The sequence below is a fragment of the Denticeps clupeoides genome, unplaced genomic scaffold (genome assembly GCF_900700375.1).
Source record: "Denticeps clupeoides unplaced genomic scaffold, fDenClu1.1, whole genome shotgun sequence".
In the NCBI taxonomy this organism is placed as follows: domain Eukaryota; kingdom Metazoa; phylum Chordata; class Actinopteri; order Clupeiformes; family Denticipitidae; genus Denticeps; species Denticeps clupeoides.
This window is the reverse complement of record NW_021630104.1, coordinates 47860-67784: the sequence shown is the minus strand read 5'-3', so window position 1 is coordinate 67784 and position 19925 is coordinate 47860. Positions and strand designations below refer to the sequence as shown.

General features: G+C 42.3%; 1 protein-coding gene across 6 annotated transcripts in view; it reads left to right on the top strand.

Annotated features, from left to right (window-relative positions):
* LOC114783603 (A-kinase anchor protein 9-like) overlaps positions 1-19925 on the top strand; it is a 56360-nt gene that overhangs the window by 23283 nt on the left and 13152 nt on the right. For 3 of the 6 annotated variants that reach the window (XM_028969116.1, XM_028969112.1, XM_028969113.1), the window contains 17 exons: positions 883-969; positions 1353-1453; positions 2660-2868; positions 3330-3514; positions 7575-7737; positions 9904-10116; positions 11257-11295; positions 12109-12341; positions 13328-13447; positions 14998-15174; positions 16006-16110; positions 16795-16926; positions 17259-17345; positions 17607-18566; positions 18746-18871; positions 19229-19366; positions 19822-19866. In XM_028969116.1, coding sequence (XP_028824949.1) covers positions 883-969; positions 1353-1453; positions 2660-2868; positions 3330-3514; positions 7575-7737; positions 9904-10116; positions 11257-11295; positions 12109-12341; positions 13328-13447; positions 14998-15174; positions 16006-16110; positions 16795-16926; positions 17259-17345; positions 17607-18566; positions 18746-18871; positions 19229-19366; positions 19822-19866 — 3120 coding nt within the window. The remainder of the gene's footprint in view (positions 1-882; positions 970-1352; positions 1454-2659; positions 2869-3329; positions 3515-7574; positions 7738-9903; positions 10117-11256; positions 11296-12108; positions 12342-13327; positions 13448-14997; positions 15175-16005; positions 16111-16794; positions 16927-17258; positions 17346-17606; positions 18567-18745; positions 18872-19228; positions 19367-19821; positions 19867-19925) is intronic. The other 3 variants (XM_028969115.1, XM_028969114.1, XM_028969117.1) reach the window with 3 other exon arrangements.

The window sequence follows — 19925 nt, the reverse complement described above, 5'->3', positions numbered from 1 at the left end:
TGTGGTCAGTTCTGCCCTGACATTCTGAGACTTTGATGTAGAGGTGCTCCATTTTCAGAACATTATCTTCCCTGTCGTGTTGTCGGAGGTGCTCTAGTGTGAGTGTACTCAGGGCAGGGAAAGACCATTTCGACAGTCGTTGTAGTGAATTTTGGGCAGGGCAGAGCAAATTCTAAATGATTTACCAGTCTTTTGAAAAGACAAATAAATGAACATTAAAATAATACAATTAACATAATCAAGTCAATGATCTCACTGAACTCATTAGACAATTTCAAACACATTCCATCCACAGGTTTATGGACCTGTATCAACCAGTGACTGGAATCAATTGTGTAGTGTCTTAAGATCTGGAGTGAGTTGTTTTTTTGTGGCTGTGAAGGTTTAACCCTGATAAAGAGAAGAGAACCCATTTTATGGGTTGTTTTTTCCACTCTTGACAAAAAGCCTCCTGGTTAAGGTTGTGATCTGCTGGTCGGATGCTGAAATTGCAAGTCTAGGATTTTGGGAATGGGTTTAGGCTATGAAGTGAAAGTGTCAGGTTACATGTAGGAATGACATCGCATTCTGAGGTAATGCAGTGTGTTCTACATTCACTCCAACTCACACTGCTCACAGACACAGGTCTGCAATCCAAAATGAGACCAATTGACCACAGGGAAGTGTGATGTGGGCTGATTCAAAAACTGCTCAAAATTATTAAATGTAAAAAAAAAAAAATGGAAATCATTGTCTGTCTTACCCCTATGGCATGTTTCTACAATTTTAAATTAGGCTCATGTTTGGGTTTTAGTAAAGTTGGGAGGATGGTACTTTAAAATGGCCCTGCGGAATGCTTAAATCCTTTATTAATTTTTTTTTTTTTTAATCTCCTTCTAAAAGAGTGACGAAGAAGTGGAAGAGAGAGGAGGAAAAGCCGCAGCGGTGATGAAGCCGAGCATGCAGTGTGCTTCTATGCAGACAGAGCTGGTAACTACATCACTGGGTTTCATGTGGTCGTAATTGTGTGGAATTTTATTTTGTGTAGTATGCGGTTTCCTTGTCTCTTTTTGGTTCGCAACTTCCTCTGAAGTTTTTATTCTTCTTTTTGGCCAAAAGGTGGCGCTGGTTTGCTACAGCAGGCGGGCACAGGTGCACGCGTTGCCATAGCAGCCCAGCTGATGGCAATGTTTGTGCCCTTTGTGACTCTTGTGAGCGTGGCCGCAGTCTGAATTTGAATACGCTTTTATTATCGGCCCGTCTCCGTCTGTTGAAGTGCAGTTAAAGTGGCGTGTGGGCGAGTTCGGTTCGAAGCCTCCTCAATGACAGGGCTGCTGTCTGTGCTTTCCCTCCTGCCTGTGCTCAACCTACAGCTGAGCACAAGGGGGGAAGAGGACGAGGTGGGACGGCTGGCTGCAGTGGGAGCAGCAACATCATCACAGGACCCGGACCACTCAGATGATCTCACTGAATGGTAACAGCAGACATTTTGATATTAAAAAGCCACAAAAACTTTCATTACAGTATTAATGTTCTGTATTTCAATATGATATGTGATTCTTATTTTACCTGGATCATCATTTTTTAAATTATTTATATTATTTATGCAGTACCCCTGTACCAATACCTCCTTCCTGCCACATAGCAAGTCAGGTTAAAGGATCCGTTGACTGATATGCATGGCGAATTGGCTTACCAGATGTAAACAGACCAAATATTGGAGCAGCATAGGACAAATTCAAGAGACAAATACAGAGCTGTACAAAATTGCAATCAGGTAGATAAGACCAGAATAAATTTGTAGAAGGGGGGGGATTAGTAGTGGACTTGGTGGGGTCAAGGACTGTATGAGGGACAAGTGCAGGGATGCGGGATGGAAGAGAAGTCGAAAATGGTTGCTCTCCTTCCCTGTGTCCTGCAACCGGGACAGCGAAGCGTCGTCCCGAAGAAAGCCACTCGTACTCCGGGGCTGCAGTTCAAACATGAAAGTGCTCCAATGAAGTTCTTTTTGTGCAGAAGGTTGCATGTTACCAGCAGACGATGGGAAGACAGAGTTAAAAACACTATTAACGTGCGAGAAATAAAAAGTGGGACAGTGTGGGACGGGTGATCAAAATGTGACATGATATTGATCTATCACCTGGGTTGTGCTCTGTATTAGTCCCCAGTTAGACCATACATGGGACCCTACTGCTGGCTAGTCTAGGTCATAGCAGGTTGGGCCACACAGTCTGGTTTTAATGCTATTTAATTAGTGGTCATTTCACCAGTTGAGCTGCGGTGAATGAAATCCTTGTACTTGTACACAGCTGAAATGTGACTATTGTCATAATATCTATCATAAAACAAGTTCTAGAAACCTTCTTAATTTTTTGCAGACACATTTCTTAAACCGAGAGTTTTCTCTCAGCTACAGGATGTCAGTGCAGTTTTCGGAAATTGCTGTGCTGTGCTGCATTTGTGTGAAGTTTTGACATTGAATTATTACATAAAGAAGAAACTGTATAGGCAACTAATGACTGAGATAAAGAAATGACCAATAAAATTGCTAGACATTAGGGCAAAGGGTTGAAATGTGACGGAAGGGAGACCTGGGTTTTTCCAAGAACAGAGCTGACTGGTGCATTTCTTTTCATTGTAGGTTGGAAAACTTATACATGTTTATGTTGTTTGAATATAGCAACCTGTTGCGGAAGGCGAACGAGAGCCTCCTGCAGGTCCTCCGTGACGTGTTGAAGACCACTGCTGCAGCGGAGGAGACCATTGGTCGTCATGTGGAAGGCATTCTTGAGGCCTCCAGCCGCCGGGGTCTGTCCGTTCCTCACGGGGACACCTGGCAGGAAGAAGCTGCTGAGCCTTTAAGGCTGTATGGCGCTCAACCCAGAGGGGGTCAGTAGGGTATTTTTATATTTATTTTTAACTACACTAGGGACTACACAATTTATTTAAATAATGTATTGTGTGGATATTAGATACATATCTTCATAAACGGAACACTAATGCTGTCGTGCAGTGTAGACTTGCTTGTCAGGTTATAAATATGAGGAGCTTTCTGATTAAGCTCATAAACAAATGTCAGTGAATTAATTAAAACATCCATTATGAATTTTGGGACCAACACACCATGGCAAATAGGAAATTGTAAAAGGCAGAAAAGCATTTTTGTGGATAACAATAAGGGGCTTATTCTTTTTTTTAATCATTTGCCGTATGCATATGGTAAATGGTTTGTGGTCTTCCACATTTATGCTGCTCTGCCGTTTTCATGAGGAATTTTAAAGATAATATTTTATTTCTTGAACCTAAGAACAGTATATGAATAAATGTATTTGTATTTGACCGTGCTGCAGATGGCTCTTTGGAGAGTGAAACCGGCCCGGATGACGTGAGCTTGTGGTCAGGGGAAACGGACGAAGGTCTGGAAATGTCCCATCAGCTGCTGGTGGAGAATGAAGAGGGCCTAACAACCGTCGGCACACGTCTGCAGGCAGCCGTGGAGAAGCTGTTGGTAGCCATTACAGAGACATCCAGCCAGGTACAGCAGTGGCTCTGGATCCAACATTGCACACTGTTGTTGCTAATTCATTTTTTTTGTGTGTGTGTGTGTGTGTGTGCAGAGGTGGGATGTCTCTTACAACTATGCTGGTTTCCAATCTATATCAGTGTTTAGAAGGAATACTTGAACACTTACACCTGAGTGTAAGAAACTTACCCCCCCACCCCACCTAACTTACACTCATACAAAACATTGTATAGATCTATTAAACAATCACTACAGTACTGGAGACTTGATGGTATTGTAATATTTTATTGCAGGATTCTTTGCAATTTGTAAAGCAAAGAATGAGCTGCAATGTGATAGCAATAAGATATTTTCAGTAGTACTCTGTTGTCCATGACATGATCTTCAATCATACAGAACTCCAGAATTTCATACAATTCCATTTTATTTTTTATACAGCAGAAATTGTCATTGTTGATTCATTGACTTCAGTTTTTAACACCATAGCAACAATCTTCTTGACGCACCAGCACTTAATTCCATTACATTAATAAATGAGAACATCATTCGTCTCAGCAAGCACATGAGTCCAATCTTCCAATCTATAGAATTGATTAATAAAATGGTTGCCAACTCATTTACTAATTGATTTGTTAGTGTGATGACGTCATGACACAATTTATGTCTTTTCAAAATTGGCCATCTTCTTGGACACCGACCGATCTGTAGTCTAAGTGGTCATTTCTCACAGAAAAAAAAAACTGTGATTAATAACAGGTAATATTATTATTGAGGATTCACCCATATTTATTAACGTGCTCTCTCTGTGATCCTCTAATTGTCTTTAAATGTTAATCTTGATTTTTCAAATTGATTATTGGGGGGGGGGGGGTGTTAGCTGATTTATAAAAAACAATCGACAGTTGCAACAAATAATTATCCTCAGAAAACAATGTTATGGTAGCATAAAAAAAGGCTTTCTAAAGTAAAACTTCATTTTGGGATTTGTGGGTCCTAAATTGCCCTTTTTACGGTTATCTCTGCTTACACTAAATACATAATAATACTTAAAAAATGCAAAAAACAAATAGAAAATTCATTGTCTGCAGAGACCCTCTTCCTATTCTTTGGTGCTCCCCAGCCACTGCTGTGATGAGTGTTTGTGTTACCTAGACAGCCACAATAAATGGCCACAATGGCCTAGCACATTCCCCCTGGTTGCCGTTAGATACGAGCAGATTTGCATAAAGCTTTGTTAGCACCGTCTGCTCCTTTTAGGCATGTTCTGCTAAAACCCTCATCGATTTGTGCATGTTAATGCACTTTTTTTGTGTTTTTTTCTGGTTTCTGTAATTCACTTTTTTCTTCTCCTGGCCCCTTTGGGTTCTTATAGAACTTGGAATTTTAAATGTAACCAAATACACCAACCTCTGTTAAAATGTCATTCATTGTTATTGCGTGCCGTTTGGCAGATTAGACATCAGGCCAATTGCCGTTTAACTGCCGTGAGAACCGCTCTGTATCTTCTGGATTAATTATTTACGCTTCAATTAGATGTGAATCTCTGGACAAGGATTGATGTAATGAGACGCACGGCCGGGGTTCTGCACACCACTCGCTGCAACGAGCGTTTAAATTAATGGCTGATCAATAACCTTCCACCATAGATCACAGGAAGAAGCAGCGACATGCCATGTTGATAGAGCTAATCGGTGTGTGTTTGTGTGTGTGTGTGTGTGTCTGTGGTTAGCGCGTGGGGAAAAATGTGATCAGCTGCTGAGTTGTACCAACACCTCGGCTCATCTTCAGTGACGTGGAATACAAATCCAGTTTGACCAGCTCTTGAGCACAGGGCGTGTACTCTCTGTGTGTGTGTGTGTGTGTGTGTGTGTCTGCTACACCTGCCCTCTAGCCTACGGGTCCCAGCCTACCAGGCCCCGCCCACTATGCACATGCTCAGTGAGCAGGAAGTGGAGGAATCGCTCAGTCGGGTGAGCGCCGCTCCTGCTGCTCCTGCTTTCCCAGTGAGACGGGATTTTTTAGAGAAATGGAGACGTCGTGAGAGGGAGGACGTCAGAGGAGGCAGGATTGGAAAGCCGTGACCTCACGCTCTGGTTGCCCTGGTCTGGTTTGTTGTTGTGTAGAGCGGTTAATGAGCCTGCGAGTTCTCGTTGCCGTGGAAGCGCGGAGTCGTTAATGAGTTTCCAGCGGGACCCGGCGGGGGGGGACGGAGGAGCGCTGAATGGACGGCTGAACAAGCGCTCAGAAGTGTGTTATGAAGGGTCTCAGGGCTGGAAGAGCACAGTTCAGGAGTTCACGGATCTTCGGTTTCTTGAAGGACTGGGATCCTCCCACTTTCCACCCGGACCTTGTCGCCCACGTGTGGAAGCAGTAACAGGTCCCTAGAGCGTGTCGGTGCGGCAACACCTCCGGCGATGTTGCCTGCCCCACTTCCAGGACTTTCCGCTCCCTGAGAACCACTCGCGAAGCCAACATGGACTCGTTCCGGAATTACTGCAAGGCCAGCATGCTGGGCAACGGCTGGGTGGAAGGTCAGGACGAGGACGTGTACGAGGTGGAGTCTCGCATCCCGCTGCCCCGGCCGTTCTCCTTCACCAGCAGCCTGAACGAGAAGAACGCCGTGGTGGTGCAGACCCAGATCTCCCATGTTAGCCACAGGGTCAATGGGCATCTTTTGAAGGTGGTTTCAAAGATTTCTTTGCCCACGCCCCCCTACACGGTAAGCACATTTAGGAGGTAGACGTGAGATGCTTTGGCCAGACGTTGGGAGTTTTACCGTGAAATAATAATGGCAGCCGTGTGTACACAGCTTCTGAGGATTATATCACCACGACCTTTGTTTTCACAGACTGAGGTGTGGTGTTTAGTAATATCATTTTTTTTTAAACTGCTGTTAGGTGTCAGTCATTTTTTAGCAGTAATAATTAGTTCTGTAAAGGTTTCTGAGAGAAAGTGAAAGATTTGCCTATAAAAGCCTATAGATAAAATAAGCTCAGTAACTAAATAAAGTTCTCTTCCCGGATACTACCCCAGCAAGCAGAACTACGTCTCCAATCTGTAATTAACGAATCAGTATTAATACAGTATTAAAGCAGAAACGTTCAGGGAAAACGGGACTTTCATTTGATACGACTTGGAGAGAAAACCTGTTGCTGAAGAGAACCGTTGAATAGTTAAATAAAAATGTAAAAGACTCGCACCTCCAGGAATACTTCTGTGCTTCACACTTTTCACCTGTCATGCTAATGTACTACTGTAACTGAAGACAACCCACAAAGTCCGTGTTAAAAATGCTGCCAGCGCGCCCCCGAGCAAGACTATTACTGGGCGGGGCTTCAAAGACCTTCTACATCAGCAAACTTACTGATGACCTTCAAATAGATGAAATCATTTCATTGTTATATTTAGTATTTAAAGTTTTTTGTTTGGAAGGCTTAGTGTGATATGATCAAAATCATAGTTAGAAAAAATGGTCCAATCAGTACAATCATGTGAGCACTTTAAAAAGATGGCAGCAGTTAGTGACCCACCCAAACAGCGAAGATAGCTGAGGCCTAGCAAAGCATGAGAAATAAGGCCAGAACACAGTAGATCAGTCTCCTCCTCCTCCTGCAAATGAACAGCAGCTTTAACGTGGATCGTGAATCCTTCAACAGACAGACCAGCCCTGCGTTAGCAAACTTAATTCGGTTTGGGAGGATTGTCAGAACATGGGTGTACCGAAATGCAGTTATTCATATAGAACGTTTTTTTTCTTTTTCAATAAAACTGCAAATGAGGGGTTTCAAAACCAGAATTCATAAAAATGGCCAGTGTGGTAGCCATGGGCTAGAATCCTAATTGTCATACCTGTCAAGTCTCAGACCTTATGTTCAAACCCAAAAATTGGGTTGCCTGACACTGACTCTGTGATCTCAAAATATTTTACGGCCATTATTCCAGATGTTTCCGTACAGCACCTGTTTACCCTGCCAGTCACATTCCCGCCCTTCATCGTTCTCTCCCCCTCATTAATTTAAACTTCACATTAAGCGTGATTTTTTTTTTTTTTTCCTTGTCCCTCTGTTCGTAGTTGGAGCATGCGCGTGTGACCCAGACGGAGTTGATGCGCGAGTCGTTCCGACACAACGAGGAGATGCAGGAGCTCCTGAGGAAGCAGGAGGAGCTGCAAGAGCGGCTGGGGGAGGAGGCCCGCGCCCGGGAGCAGCTGGCACTGGAGCTCCACAAAGCTGAAGGTGCGTGAACAAAGGCCACATTATGCACCCCACTGTGGGAGCTGTGGTGGCGAAAAAAACCACACACACACACAGAGATAATACCACTCAATATACGTTAGTGTCTGATCTTTTTTATGTATCATGTCATCAGTGCTAAAAAAATATATATATTCGCACATAAGTTGTTGTGACCTGGGTGTGGTGGACTTTTATTTGATCATTTTTTTTATGTCTTGTGTTTCTTGTGCCGAGTGTGTTTGCTCACCGTCGTTTACCTTTCTTGGTTGTCAGTTCCATCAAACATATGTTCAAATATTTGAAGCCAAATAAGTTCAGAAGGAGATAATCAGCTGTCCTTTTGGAGCTGGTTCCAATTGCTCTGGGTGTGTAGGGCGTCATGCCATCGTTGCTTATGTTTCAGGACATCCAGTAAAATTGGTTCTCTGGTTGCCATGCAACAGACTTGGTTTATTGAATATACTTGAACTTATTCAATGATGAATGAGTATCATATATTAATGAATATATGAAGTTCTAGAGGAATTCTAACCCCTGCACTGATATATGTATGGTATAGTCGGAGTCAAGGATTAATCTGAAAGTTCCATGATCAGTAAAAGTCCCCCTTTATGGAAATAAACTCTGACTTTTTTCTGTTCTGTCTCAACAGTCATTGTTTATAGCGGAATTATTCAAAGCAACATAAGATTTAAAAACCTCAGACAGGCTCTAATGTAAAATAGCTTTTTGCCACTGAACCAGAAAAATCAAATGCAACAGATCTATACTAATGTAAACGCAGAGGTGGCGCATTGCAGCATCACTGTAAAAAGCCTTGGCATCGAACCGCAGCAACATTTCAACACTTTTTCAAGGCTGTAATTTTCCACATTGATACTGACACCTAACAGCGTTTAACAACAAGCATCCAATATCTCTGATTAACGCAAATCACTGCCTTGATGTGGTTTCCAGCAGCAGGTCCCATTGTATGCACGGTAAAAGCACACCTTTTTATTATGAAGGACTGTGTGTGGGAGAGATTTATCTGGGCCTGTTTGACTGACAGCTTCAGCTTTTTCTACAGTGTCTGGAGGTGTCCTTTTTCACACAAATGTGTTTGGCACAAATTCTGCTAATTGTGGTAACCCAGTAAATATAGAAGATATTACTGAACCTCCACCTCATAAAAAGAAGGCTTCATGGCTTGTGGCTGACATCATAAATTTGATCCCTGTTATAGACAACTCATGCATGCAGTTTTAATAAAGAATTCTTTCCCATCCAATGTGCAACATCTTAAATCATGCCTCAGAATTATACCCTGGTATATCCACGGGCACAAGCCCATCTGTTTAGAAAGAAGTGTTGCTATGGTCATCTGTAGTAAACTTTTTGTATGTACATTCATAAATGATCATCATTGTTTAAATGCCATAGTTTACGGCCTTTGGGTTAAAAAAAATTGTAAATGTAATGAATGGTGTGCAGCGTGGTGTCTACTGACCTGTAATGAATGAGGGCCAGCAGCTAAACTAGGCCTGAATGTGGCTCCTCAGTGGGCAGCTGATTTGTTTCTTTTTACTGGGGTATGTTGCATAAGGCACACTGGGGTAGCATTTAGTTTCAAAATGTTGAAGATTTGCGTCTCTCCAAATCAGGGATGGCAGCATTTCACATTTGTGTCTTCTCCCCGCCACCTTCAGTTGGACCACGGGGACAGTGAACACTTTCTTATCATTCACTCACGTTAATGAGCATCTCACAAAGCAGCATTCGATGATTACAATAGGGAACGAAGCAGCCATGAAGGTAAAAAGAGGCGACATCCACCTGATTTTCAAATTTGGATTCTGTGCCGTAGAGGTGAGATTCGATGTTGGCTACACCTTCCACATGATGCAGGAGCGGTAGCTCGGCTCCTCCAGCCAAGGCTGTCAATCACTTCATTCCCAAGCTTAACCATGCCCTTTTATGACAATGTGTGTTCATCTGACGTCTGCATGGTTGAGAGATCAGCCAGCGGCTGAGCTTGAACTCCCACAATGCTGTGTTTTAAGGGGAAGTGCTAACTGGGAAAAAAATCATTTGCTGTAATAATTGAGGTATGCATCTTCAGCGAGTCTTTATTCACGACAGTGGTTCTGTTCTTTTTTTTTTTTTTTTTTTTTTTCTTGTTGTCAGGTGTGATTGATGGCTATACAGATGAGCGAGCCATGCTGGAGGCACAGGTGCACCTGAAGGAGGAGCTTCGTATGCAGTTGGAGCTGGAGCTCCAGGTCACCAGCAGCCGCCTGCAGGAGCTGGAGCAGGAGAGGCAGCACATGCAGCACGAGAAGGAGCTGCTGTCACGGCAACAGGGCGCCATGAAGGACGAGGCAGGCCCTCGTGAGTTGTGTATGTATCAAGGTTGTTCTTGTTGACTGCAAAACAGACACCCTTTAGAACCACCAACGAATAGTAATACAGATTTATGAAAACATAAATTCTAAACTAACTAAGCGAATTCTAACTAAACTAAGTTTTTTACATGCTATGTTTCAGAATGTATTATCATATGCTTATATTGTACAAACACGTACTTAAGGGCTGAAAATAATGTAAAATATACATGGTATTTTAACTCCAACAGTAAATTAGCTAAAACAGAACATGTCTAGAATCCATTGAATGTGTAGAAATGTTTCTATTTCTGGGAAGTGTGCCTGCTCAGCCTGGTGAACTGTGCCGTAGTGACCCAGGATCGTTGCCCTTGTTATCAGCTAAGTGCAGTAAACCATGGTTTCAGTTCACTGAGGCGGAAAATAAAACTGGCAACCCCTCCAACTAGGTTGGCAGTTGAAATAGCTGGGTAATAAACTGTGCCTGGACTCTAGCAAGGACGTTAAAAAACTGCATGGAACAATGGTGGCTTGAACAGGTTTGTCCTCCACTATCAGTGAGGCACATTGACCTAAAGTCAAGACGTCTGCCCGATGTGCCCAATCCACACAAGATGAAAGCAAATTTTATTTATTGTGGTTGCATGTCCTCATTCATTATTCGAGCAATTGCTATAATTATTACTGTAATAAAATTGTCAGTTAATTATAATAAATATTTGAAATCATTAAAAATTAAAATAACTTAATACAAACATTAGGAACATGTAAAAATTTATTTTTACTTTTTTTTTTTTATCAACAGACTCTTACTCTTAGTGAAAACAATATTAGTCATTACAAACTGTGATGTTCATTTTCAGGCTCGTTCCACAGCTTTTGCAGGTTTATGATGCATGAAAATACTAAAAAGAATCTCTATTGGCTAAAAGCTTCCTTATGTTTAAAAGGCCTGACTCCCCCAGCAGAGTAAGTCTGCATGCATCTGGATTGATCTTCAGTTCACTTAACCGAGACTTCTGCACATTGGCCATCTTTCTTCAGACTCCCTTTACCTTCCTTTACCGTCACTCCTTTTGAAGATTAGAATGACTTGATTTGTACACCTATGCCCTCTCAGAGAGCATGTATGAACTGTGCTGTCTTATTTTCCTAGGCCTAGTTGAAGCTGCAGTCGTTGCAGCACCTGAAGCAGGTGTGTTCACGGTCCAGCATGGCCAGTGCATTCTCTTCTCATTAACATTTTTAATCGTCTCTGACAACGTGGCCGATTCACTGCAGCACCCAGACGTCTCACAGTGGCTTTCAGCTTGCTTGCTCTTCGCACCTCATTCACTAACATCCTGGCTTGAGCTCGCTTATTAATTCCATAATTTATTTGCATATTTGATGTTGCATATACATAATTGGTGTGATACAAAACCCAATTGCTAGCTAGATTGCAAATGACATTTAAGATCAATTTATCTGTGTAGGATGATTGATCCAGTAAACTTCCCTCTGCCAACGAATGCTTTTTTGTTTTTATGTTTAGGCATGAATACTTTACTGTTGCATTATAATTAAGTTTGGTTGCACCTTGGTTACGTGGCGGTTTATTCGTTTTTGATTGATCTCTGTTACACTAATTCTTTTTTTTTATTCAGTGGGAGTATTGTGGATTGATTTATTTGGTGATTGGTACACTGGAAATTGATGGGAAAATGGGAATCAGATTGCATGAACTTCTTTGAGGATATAGAAATGGGTGAAGATTGTGGTGGTCTGCCAGTTTCAAGTATTATGGCAAAAATATCAAGACATGACATATCCTGTTAAAAGTGGCATTGAAGTGTGTGTGTTGTGTGCATCCATTGATTTTTAACCCAACAAACCTCTGAACTAATTCATCAGTCAACTATAGATGGTTCTTGGTTAGACCACCACAAACTGCACCATCTCTGTATCCTGAGCTGTGATCGGATGAGATGCAAGCAAAGTGTCCTGACGTCGTTCTTGGGTATCTCAGACCTCCTTGAAGAGACAGAGAAACTGATGAAGGAGAAGGTGGAGGTGCAGCGGCAGGCAGCCAAAGAGAGCAGCGACCTGCAGAAGCAGCTGAAGGACCTGGAGGCCGAGCTGGAGGAGCAGGTGAGCCGAAGCACAGAGATGGAGCAGGCTCACGGCGTAGAGACTGCCGACTTCAGTCAGCAGATACAGGCCCTGGAGAAACAGCTGGAGAAGAACAGGAGGTTTCTTGATGTGAGTGCTCACTTTTTTAATTCACCCTGCCCACTACCAAACCTCCACATAGTCATTCAACTATTCAATTAGTGAATTTGACATTCTTAAATATGCTATTTGCAAGTACAGTCACCTTCAGTACTAGGACTGTGTTACAATAACTTTTTAACTTGACACGATCACATGGAATTTATTTTTATAATCCTTGAACTTGTGGTCAAGTTGCAAAGCAAGGCTTTTTAATGATCATTAAAAACCTGGAAAAGTCATGGAATTTGAAAAGAGAATTTTCCAGGCCTTGAAAAGTTGGAATGAACATGTAAAGTTCTGGAAAGTTCATTGAAATTCTGAACACATGAATGTATAATGAAGTACATAATTCCGTAAGACTGGGCAAGAAACGTTTTTTCTTCCTTTAAAGCTACAATGTTTAAAACTAGAGCAAGCCTGTAGTGTCTTTGCTGGCTTTATGTAGTGAACCACGTCACCTGGTGCGGTGCTTCAATCAAGTAACTGAGAAGTCATGGAAAATCTTTTGTAAAAATGTGTAAGAACCCCACAGCTAGCAATCTATCACTTTTTATCCTATTTTTGTAATTATCAGAGGAAAGTAAGTCAGTTAATACACAGCAAGTAACCAGCTAACACTTCCATTACAGTACTGTTTCCAGTGGTGCTATCTCTGGCTCTATTGTGTCTTGACATTGATGCATTGCAAAATCCACTGGGTTCCTCACCTAGGGAGTGTATTCTTATTTCTATCTATTATATGGCTGTACAAAGGTTAAAGCTGATTAGCTTAATATGTGTCAGGCTGCTTTCAGGTTTTTTAATGTAAAGTCTTGCCAGCAACATGCATTCCAAAGGTTACCATTTATCGTTGTACTTTATTGGTGGAGCTACTGCTACTTGAATAATGTTCAATTTTCAGATCCCTTGAAGCATTATAGAAATTATATCACATGCTCAGATTGTATTGCTCTTTGCCTGTCTCACATACACAGGAGCAGGCAATGGACCGGGAGCATGAGAGAGACGTCTTCCAACAGGAGATACTCAAACTGGAGGAGCAGCTGAAGAGCCTCCCTAAGCAGCAGCTCAGCAGCGAGCAAAGAAATCAACAGGTAGATCTCAAGAGTTCTCATCAGCCATTACAGCGAGATACGTGAGACAGAGAGAGACATTTATTACTCCAGATTTACACAGGCGTTATACCTAGAGGAACAAGAACCCCGGTAGCTGACGCCTTTCAGCGAATTAATTGGTGCGAGATGCACTCATAAACATGAAGGAATGGCCACAGGAGGAAACACCTGAGTTGCCTAAGGGAACCAAAAGCTAGTTTCTTCCCTCTTTTGTGTACTCTCGCAATAGAAGGATCATCTAATGGGCTCCTCACCCTGCACAAATATTCTTAATAACCTCTTTCAACAAGAGGCTGGGTGTCTTAGTGAACAATACAGAGATAAAGTTACTTGTGCAAACAGAATATGATATCCGACTTGTTTAACAGGAACTGGTGGTAAGGATGTGTATCACTTAATAAAAGAAACCTATTTATATTATATTCTATAACCTTTATTTATGGTTTCATTCCCTTGGGGTAACTCATTTGGATCCCCACACCTTTTTATAGGTTTATTTTGAGGAACTCACAGTATGCGGACTGGTTCTGCCCATTAGACAAACAACCTTTAAAATCTGAACACGTACGGCGTTGTATTAGACAGATCTCGGATCAATAAAGTCTACGATTTACAGTAACAAACAAACCAAAACAAGGGTGGACCGCTCGATAGTTAAATGTTTCATCTAGTGGTGGAACTAACTACCCACCTAGACCTTTTTACTGGCATGTCCTTTATAGTCAATTCGGGACCACGCCCACTTCCAAGGCAATCATGAACATAGATAGATATCAGATTATGACTTATAAATTATGAGCAATTCTGATGGACAATCTAGTTAATCCAACATCCCCGGGTGCTGTGTCTTAACTGCCACCTGATATTTCCCCCATACTATACTCTGTGTATTAGTGGACATTGCAGTCTTCAAACCATTATGGCATTAATCAGATGTCCTTATCCTGAGTGCCTTAGTCAGTAGTGACAGGGACAGTACCCCGGAGCAAAAGTGTCTTGGTCAGGGCCACGAATGGTATTAGGTGGGGTTTGAACCTGGAACTTCTATTTCATATCCAAGTTGTTGCCTTGACCACATTTCTTTATATATTCACTTCTAGTGATGCTTCTTTATATGACAGAGTACTGACTGATCATCCTTTTGCAATTACAATAATGTTCAATAATACAATAATAATTACAAACTGATTTTTTTTTTTACTTTAGCAGCCATTTACTCAATTCATAAATAAAATTGCTTTCTACCACAAAAATTTGATTAATTTAAATACACAAAACAAAGTCTCCTATTGCTTTTAGGGGAATTCTTACTAATTTACACCTCGCTTGCTGTAAATAGATAATGTAAATTCTCTATAATGATCTCTTATATTAAGAGAATACATGCTTTTATTAATCACTATACTAAAATATTAGTCAACATAATGTCTTGGTGTGTAGTTGGTATGTGACATTTGGTGCTGCAGCTAGCAATGCGAGCCACTCTCTCCACTCTGACGTCACAAGGCCGCTCCCTTTTTTGTGCGCAGGTGGAACAGCTGACCAGCCAGCTGAGGGAGAAATCTGATTGGTGCAGCGAGCTGCAGCTGGGCTCCGAGCAGCTAAGGAGAGAGGTGGCGGAGCGCAACGAGGAGATCGAGAAGCTGGAGGAGCGTGCGAGAGAACTGGAACGGGCACTGCTTCTCAGCTCAGAATCACTGCAGAGGGTGAGGGTCCTCCACCTCCTCCTCCACATCCTCTCGCCTAACCATGTGATCGTGTCTGTTGCCGGGGCCGCTGCAAGGTTATTCCACAGGGGAGGCATGGTTTTTGTGTGTGAGGTGGGAGGAGGGGTCTGTGCGCATGGGTGTGATGATGATGATGGCATGGTCTGCTCTGCGCTGCCTTTGTGGAGCTCCCTGTCTGTCTGCAGGCATGGCTACGGTCCCCTTGTTTTTCTGTTAATGTGTCACCATCGGAGTGGTTGGGGGTTTGTGTTTTTCAAGCATGTTTTATGAGGTATGTGTCTATGTTCTTAAGCTTTTTTCTGTGGCTAGAGATTGCTGCAGCTATTAACAATGATTACTTCATCTCATGATTGCAATGATGAAATTTATACAAAAGTTTTTTTGATACCTTAAAATGCACTAAAATTGGTCAACTTTCTAATTTAGACATCTGAATTGTGCACTTTAAAATAATTTTAATTGGCTTTTCATTTAATACATTTTTATTTACTCATTTGAGACCTTGTACACAAACTTGACAACTAATGTTGACATTCAGGCTGCACCTTCTAGTGGTTCATCCTTATATGACAAATTGCTGATAATACACAAATTACTGATAATAATGACTGATTTGTTTATTAATGTGTTATATATATTACACATGTAGAACAGATATGTATGCATAAATATATTGATAAAAAAATATACATTTTAGACATAAAATAGATATAGGTATATTACAAAGACATTGATCCAATATATTTCCTTATGTGTGAGCATCTGAAGTCAGAATTAAATATAAGATGTCATATTTTTTGTCTGTGCCAGGTGGAGGAGACTCGACAGGATGCCCCCATGGCTGCAGCAGAGAGTGGCATGCTGGAGGCACAGCTCCAGACAGAGAGGGAAGCGCTGGACAGAAAAGAGAAGGAGGTAGTTCAATCCCTTCATCCCTTTTAATGTGAATTAGAGCCGTAATCAGGCCTAAAAAGAATCCGACTGACAAGTACAGCTTTTTAAAAGCCCGGCTTTCTTTTCATGCTACAAGCATTAGATTTAAGGGCAAAGGAACTGTATGACGAAATGAGTGGGTTTTAAAGTCTAACCTCAGTTTCACCTTCTCAGCATCCATTAAAGACGCAGTACTTAATGGTGGCTGAGAATTACGAATCAAATGAACATTTAATAAAAAAAAAAAAATCAACATTTAATAAAACAAATTTACAACAGGCTAAACACTTACAAATCTCTGCAACAAATGTACAAGCAATGAATCATCCGGAAAGGATAATGTACTATAGACTGGAAATTTGTGTTTGCTGATCGCTCATTTACCGCGCAAGCCTACCCGAACTGACTAGACCCAAGCCCAACTAAAATAAAAAATCAAGCCCAAACCTGACCTGAGCCAGCTCGGACCAAGAATTACAGCTCTAATGTGAATACCAGTATTTAGCTATTTTGAGTAATAATTTACTAGCAAGCAAAAGAGCTATAGAGCTACTGAACTTTTCATACATGAAGTTATCAGATGTACATGAGACATCTGCCTCTGCGTTGTGTATTCATTTAAATAAGCCTGCTCTTTACTCTGTTCCACCTCTCTCTCCATTACAGATCTGTAACCTGGAGGAGCAGCTGGAACAGTTCAGAGAAGAACTGGAAAACAAGAGCGAGGAGGTGCAGCAGCTTCACATGCAGCTGGAGATCCAGCGTAAGGAACTTGAAGCCAAGGCTGGCCTGTTACAGGTAAGACTCTTGCCTAGTCTGTACCTTGCTGGAGAAAAATATGGATTTGAAAGGCTAACCTGTGGCAGGCACATATGTTCTTTGGTTTCTTTTTTGAGACATACTCAAATCGCTTCATCGCTTGTTAATAAGATGCTAATGTCTTATGTACTTTTTCAACCATCTTATACATGTGGATTCGTTTGACCTTATAATATGTCTTAAGTATAATAAAGAAGAGTAATAAGAAATTGATTTAGTAATTGCAATCTGTCATGCGTCTACTTTGAACCATAAAAGCCCATCTAAAACACAGGAATACAACGTTTTACATTGTCTTACAACTTTTGAAGGTGATGGAGGAGAAGGACAGGGAGATAGCACTACTTAAAGAACAACTCACTAAGCTTCAACACAGCGAAGCAACACCTGACAACAAGGTAAAATTGAATACATATACACGCCGTGACAGGCACCGTGCAGGTGTTTGCCCTGTCATGAGTGTATATGTATGGCTAAATCCGTGGCTGTGAAGTGACCCTGGTGTGACATCCGTCTCCTTTGTGCGTGCTTCGTTAAGGGACCCGTGCAACTTGTTGCGGTTTTGTGTTTTTTGTTCATGGTGTGTACGCCTTTGTGTGTCTGTGTAAAGATCGTGTCTGAAGTTTAAGGCTATAAGCTCATGCCCTTACCTCCTGTAGGACATGGAGGAGAAGAGTGAGCAACTACGAGAACTGGAGTCTCAGGTGGAGTACCTTCGGAGTGAGCAGCAAAGGCTGAAGCACAACAGCGAGGAGGAGGTGGAGCAGCTTCACGCCGTCATTGAGAAGCTTCAACAGGAGCTTACAAACATTGAGCACAAGCAGGACAATGCAGACCTTCACAGGGAGGACTTTGATGAGCTGAAGCAACATCTTGACGAGGTTACCCAGGAGCTTGACACTCTGAAGGAAGAACATGGGTCTCTCATGGAGAGGTTTGAGTGTGTTCGGGAAGAAGGGGTGTATGCTGAGAAAGTGTCCTCCGATCTCCAGGAGGCCCTAAGTGAGAAGGTTGCTGCCCTTTTGGTGGCTCAAGCACAGGTGCAGGCCCTGGAGCAGAGTGCCAGCTCCCAAATGGAGGTCCTCAGCCAGAGGGTGGAGCAGCTGCAAACCTGTGTGGAGGAGAAGGACTCTGAGCTCTCCACCTGTCGCCTCAGGGTGGAGCAGGTCCAGGCTGATGCCACAGATCTCCATCATAAGGTTGCTGAGCTAGAGGACAAACTCAGGGAGAATGTGGCAGCTGCACTGGTCAGCCAGGCCCAACTTGGAGCTGTCCAGACCCAAACCAAAGAGCTCCAGCATGGAGCCTCTGTAGATGAGCAAGGCGAACTAACATTAGTGGACCTCTCCATGGAACTAAAGGCTCATGGCCTCACCACAGAGGAGAGGGGGGTCAAGCATGAAGTTCCAACTGGAAAAGTTGGCCTTCTGACTGAGAAGCTCTGGGAGCTAGAGGAAGGCCTGAGCAGCATGCAGAAGGATCAAGAACTCCAGAAGCAACTGCTATCCAGTTCAGAGGAAGAGGTGATTGAGTATGAGAGGCGGCTGGCTGTCTTGATGGACTTGCTCAACCAGATGAGGACCAAACCAGTCCTGCAGAGAGCTCTGTTTTCAGCTGATGTGAGGTTACACTTAAAATAGAATATTTTAAAACAGTTCTGTCTATTATGAATTATTGTTAATTATCTAGCAAGCAAGGTCATGTTGTAATTAATCATCATACAAGGAAGCACCAGTAGGTGGAGCTGCTTCATTGACAACAGTTTACATGATTTTGGATTTGTAATGTTTCACCTCAGGCACCCAGAACTGAGGTTTCTGAGCTCTACCATGAGCTGCAGCAGGCAAGAGATCAGGCAGCCGCTGCCGAGGAGGAGTTGGTTAGCTACCGGGAGCGCAGCATCAAATTAGCGCAGGAGATGCAGGTACGGATGCTTTCATCTGGATCATCATGTTTTTCCCAGGATGTGGGCAGTGCTTATGTAATTGGAACATGACCATTTAAATTGGGACAGTTAAATAAATGTAAATACATAGTGAACTTTCAATTATTTATCTGTAAAGGTGATTTGCTGTATCAGGTATTTTCTCTTTTCTTCAATCTTATACATTTTTTAATATGCCGATCAAAGAGTTATCAATTGCTCAGTTGCAGAGAACCTCCTAAAGATTAACAGTCATTTTTTTTTATTAAGTCAGACAAAGCTTTGTGGCTTTTTCATCAGAGGTTCTGTAAACTTTAGAACTGATTAATAATTACCTTGACCCTTGAACTTGGCTAGGCTTCATCTGGCAGCAGCATTGAGGCTCATGCTTCCTTGTCTCAGATGCTGCAGGAATCACAAGAGGAGCTGGCCTCCACCCAAGAGGAGCTGAACAGTTTCAAGGAGCGCAGCGCCAAGCTTCAGGAGGAAGTGTTGGTACGTACCCGGTCAAGGCCCTATGGGTCAGTAGGTCACTGGAATTACACAGCCAGTAATCTGAAACCATAGGATCAGCATAGAGCTGCCGAGATCTTGTCTGTGCTTCTCTCTGCTATCTTAGGACAAGGGCTTCTTTAAACAGGAAGGGAAAGATTACTTTGGCATATTGATGCACACCTTTTTAATTCTTATTAAAGGCCCTACAACATGGTGCAGAATTACAGTCGCTTTGATCCAGTCCCACAATGATTTTTCCCCAGGACGCACCATTTCTGTGTCTGTAGTTCACAGCCCCAGGTTACTACCATTGTGTCCCTGAGCAAGACCGCTTGGTCTGCATCCACCAACTTTCCAAATATGTCCAACAAATATGCAAGGAATGTATAAAAAAAACAAATGTGGAGTGATTTGTGCTAAAGTAAACTTTTTTTTTTTTTTCCCCACTAATGCAGGCCAGGGAGATGACAATTGCTCAGCTCAAGGACAAACTCCACCGGGTAAGTTGTCCTTCTTGCTATAATTGCAAAGCAGAACTGCAGTTTACTCTTCTTCTTCA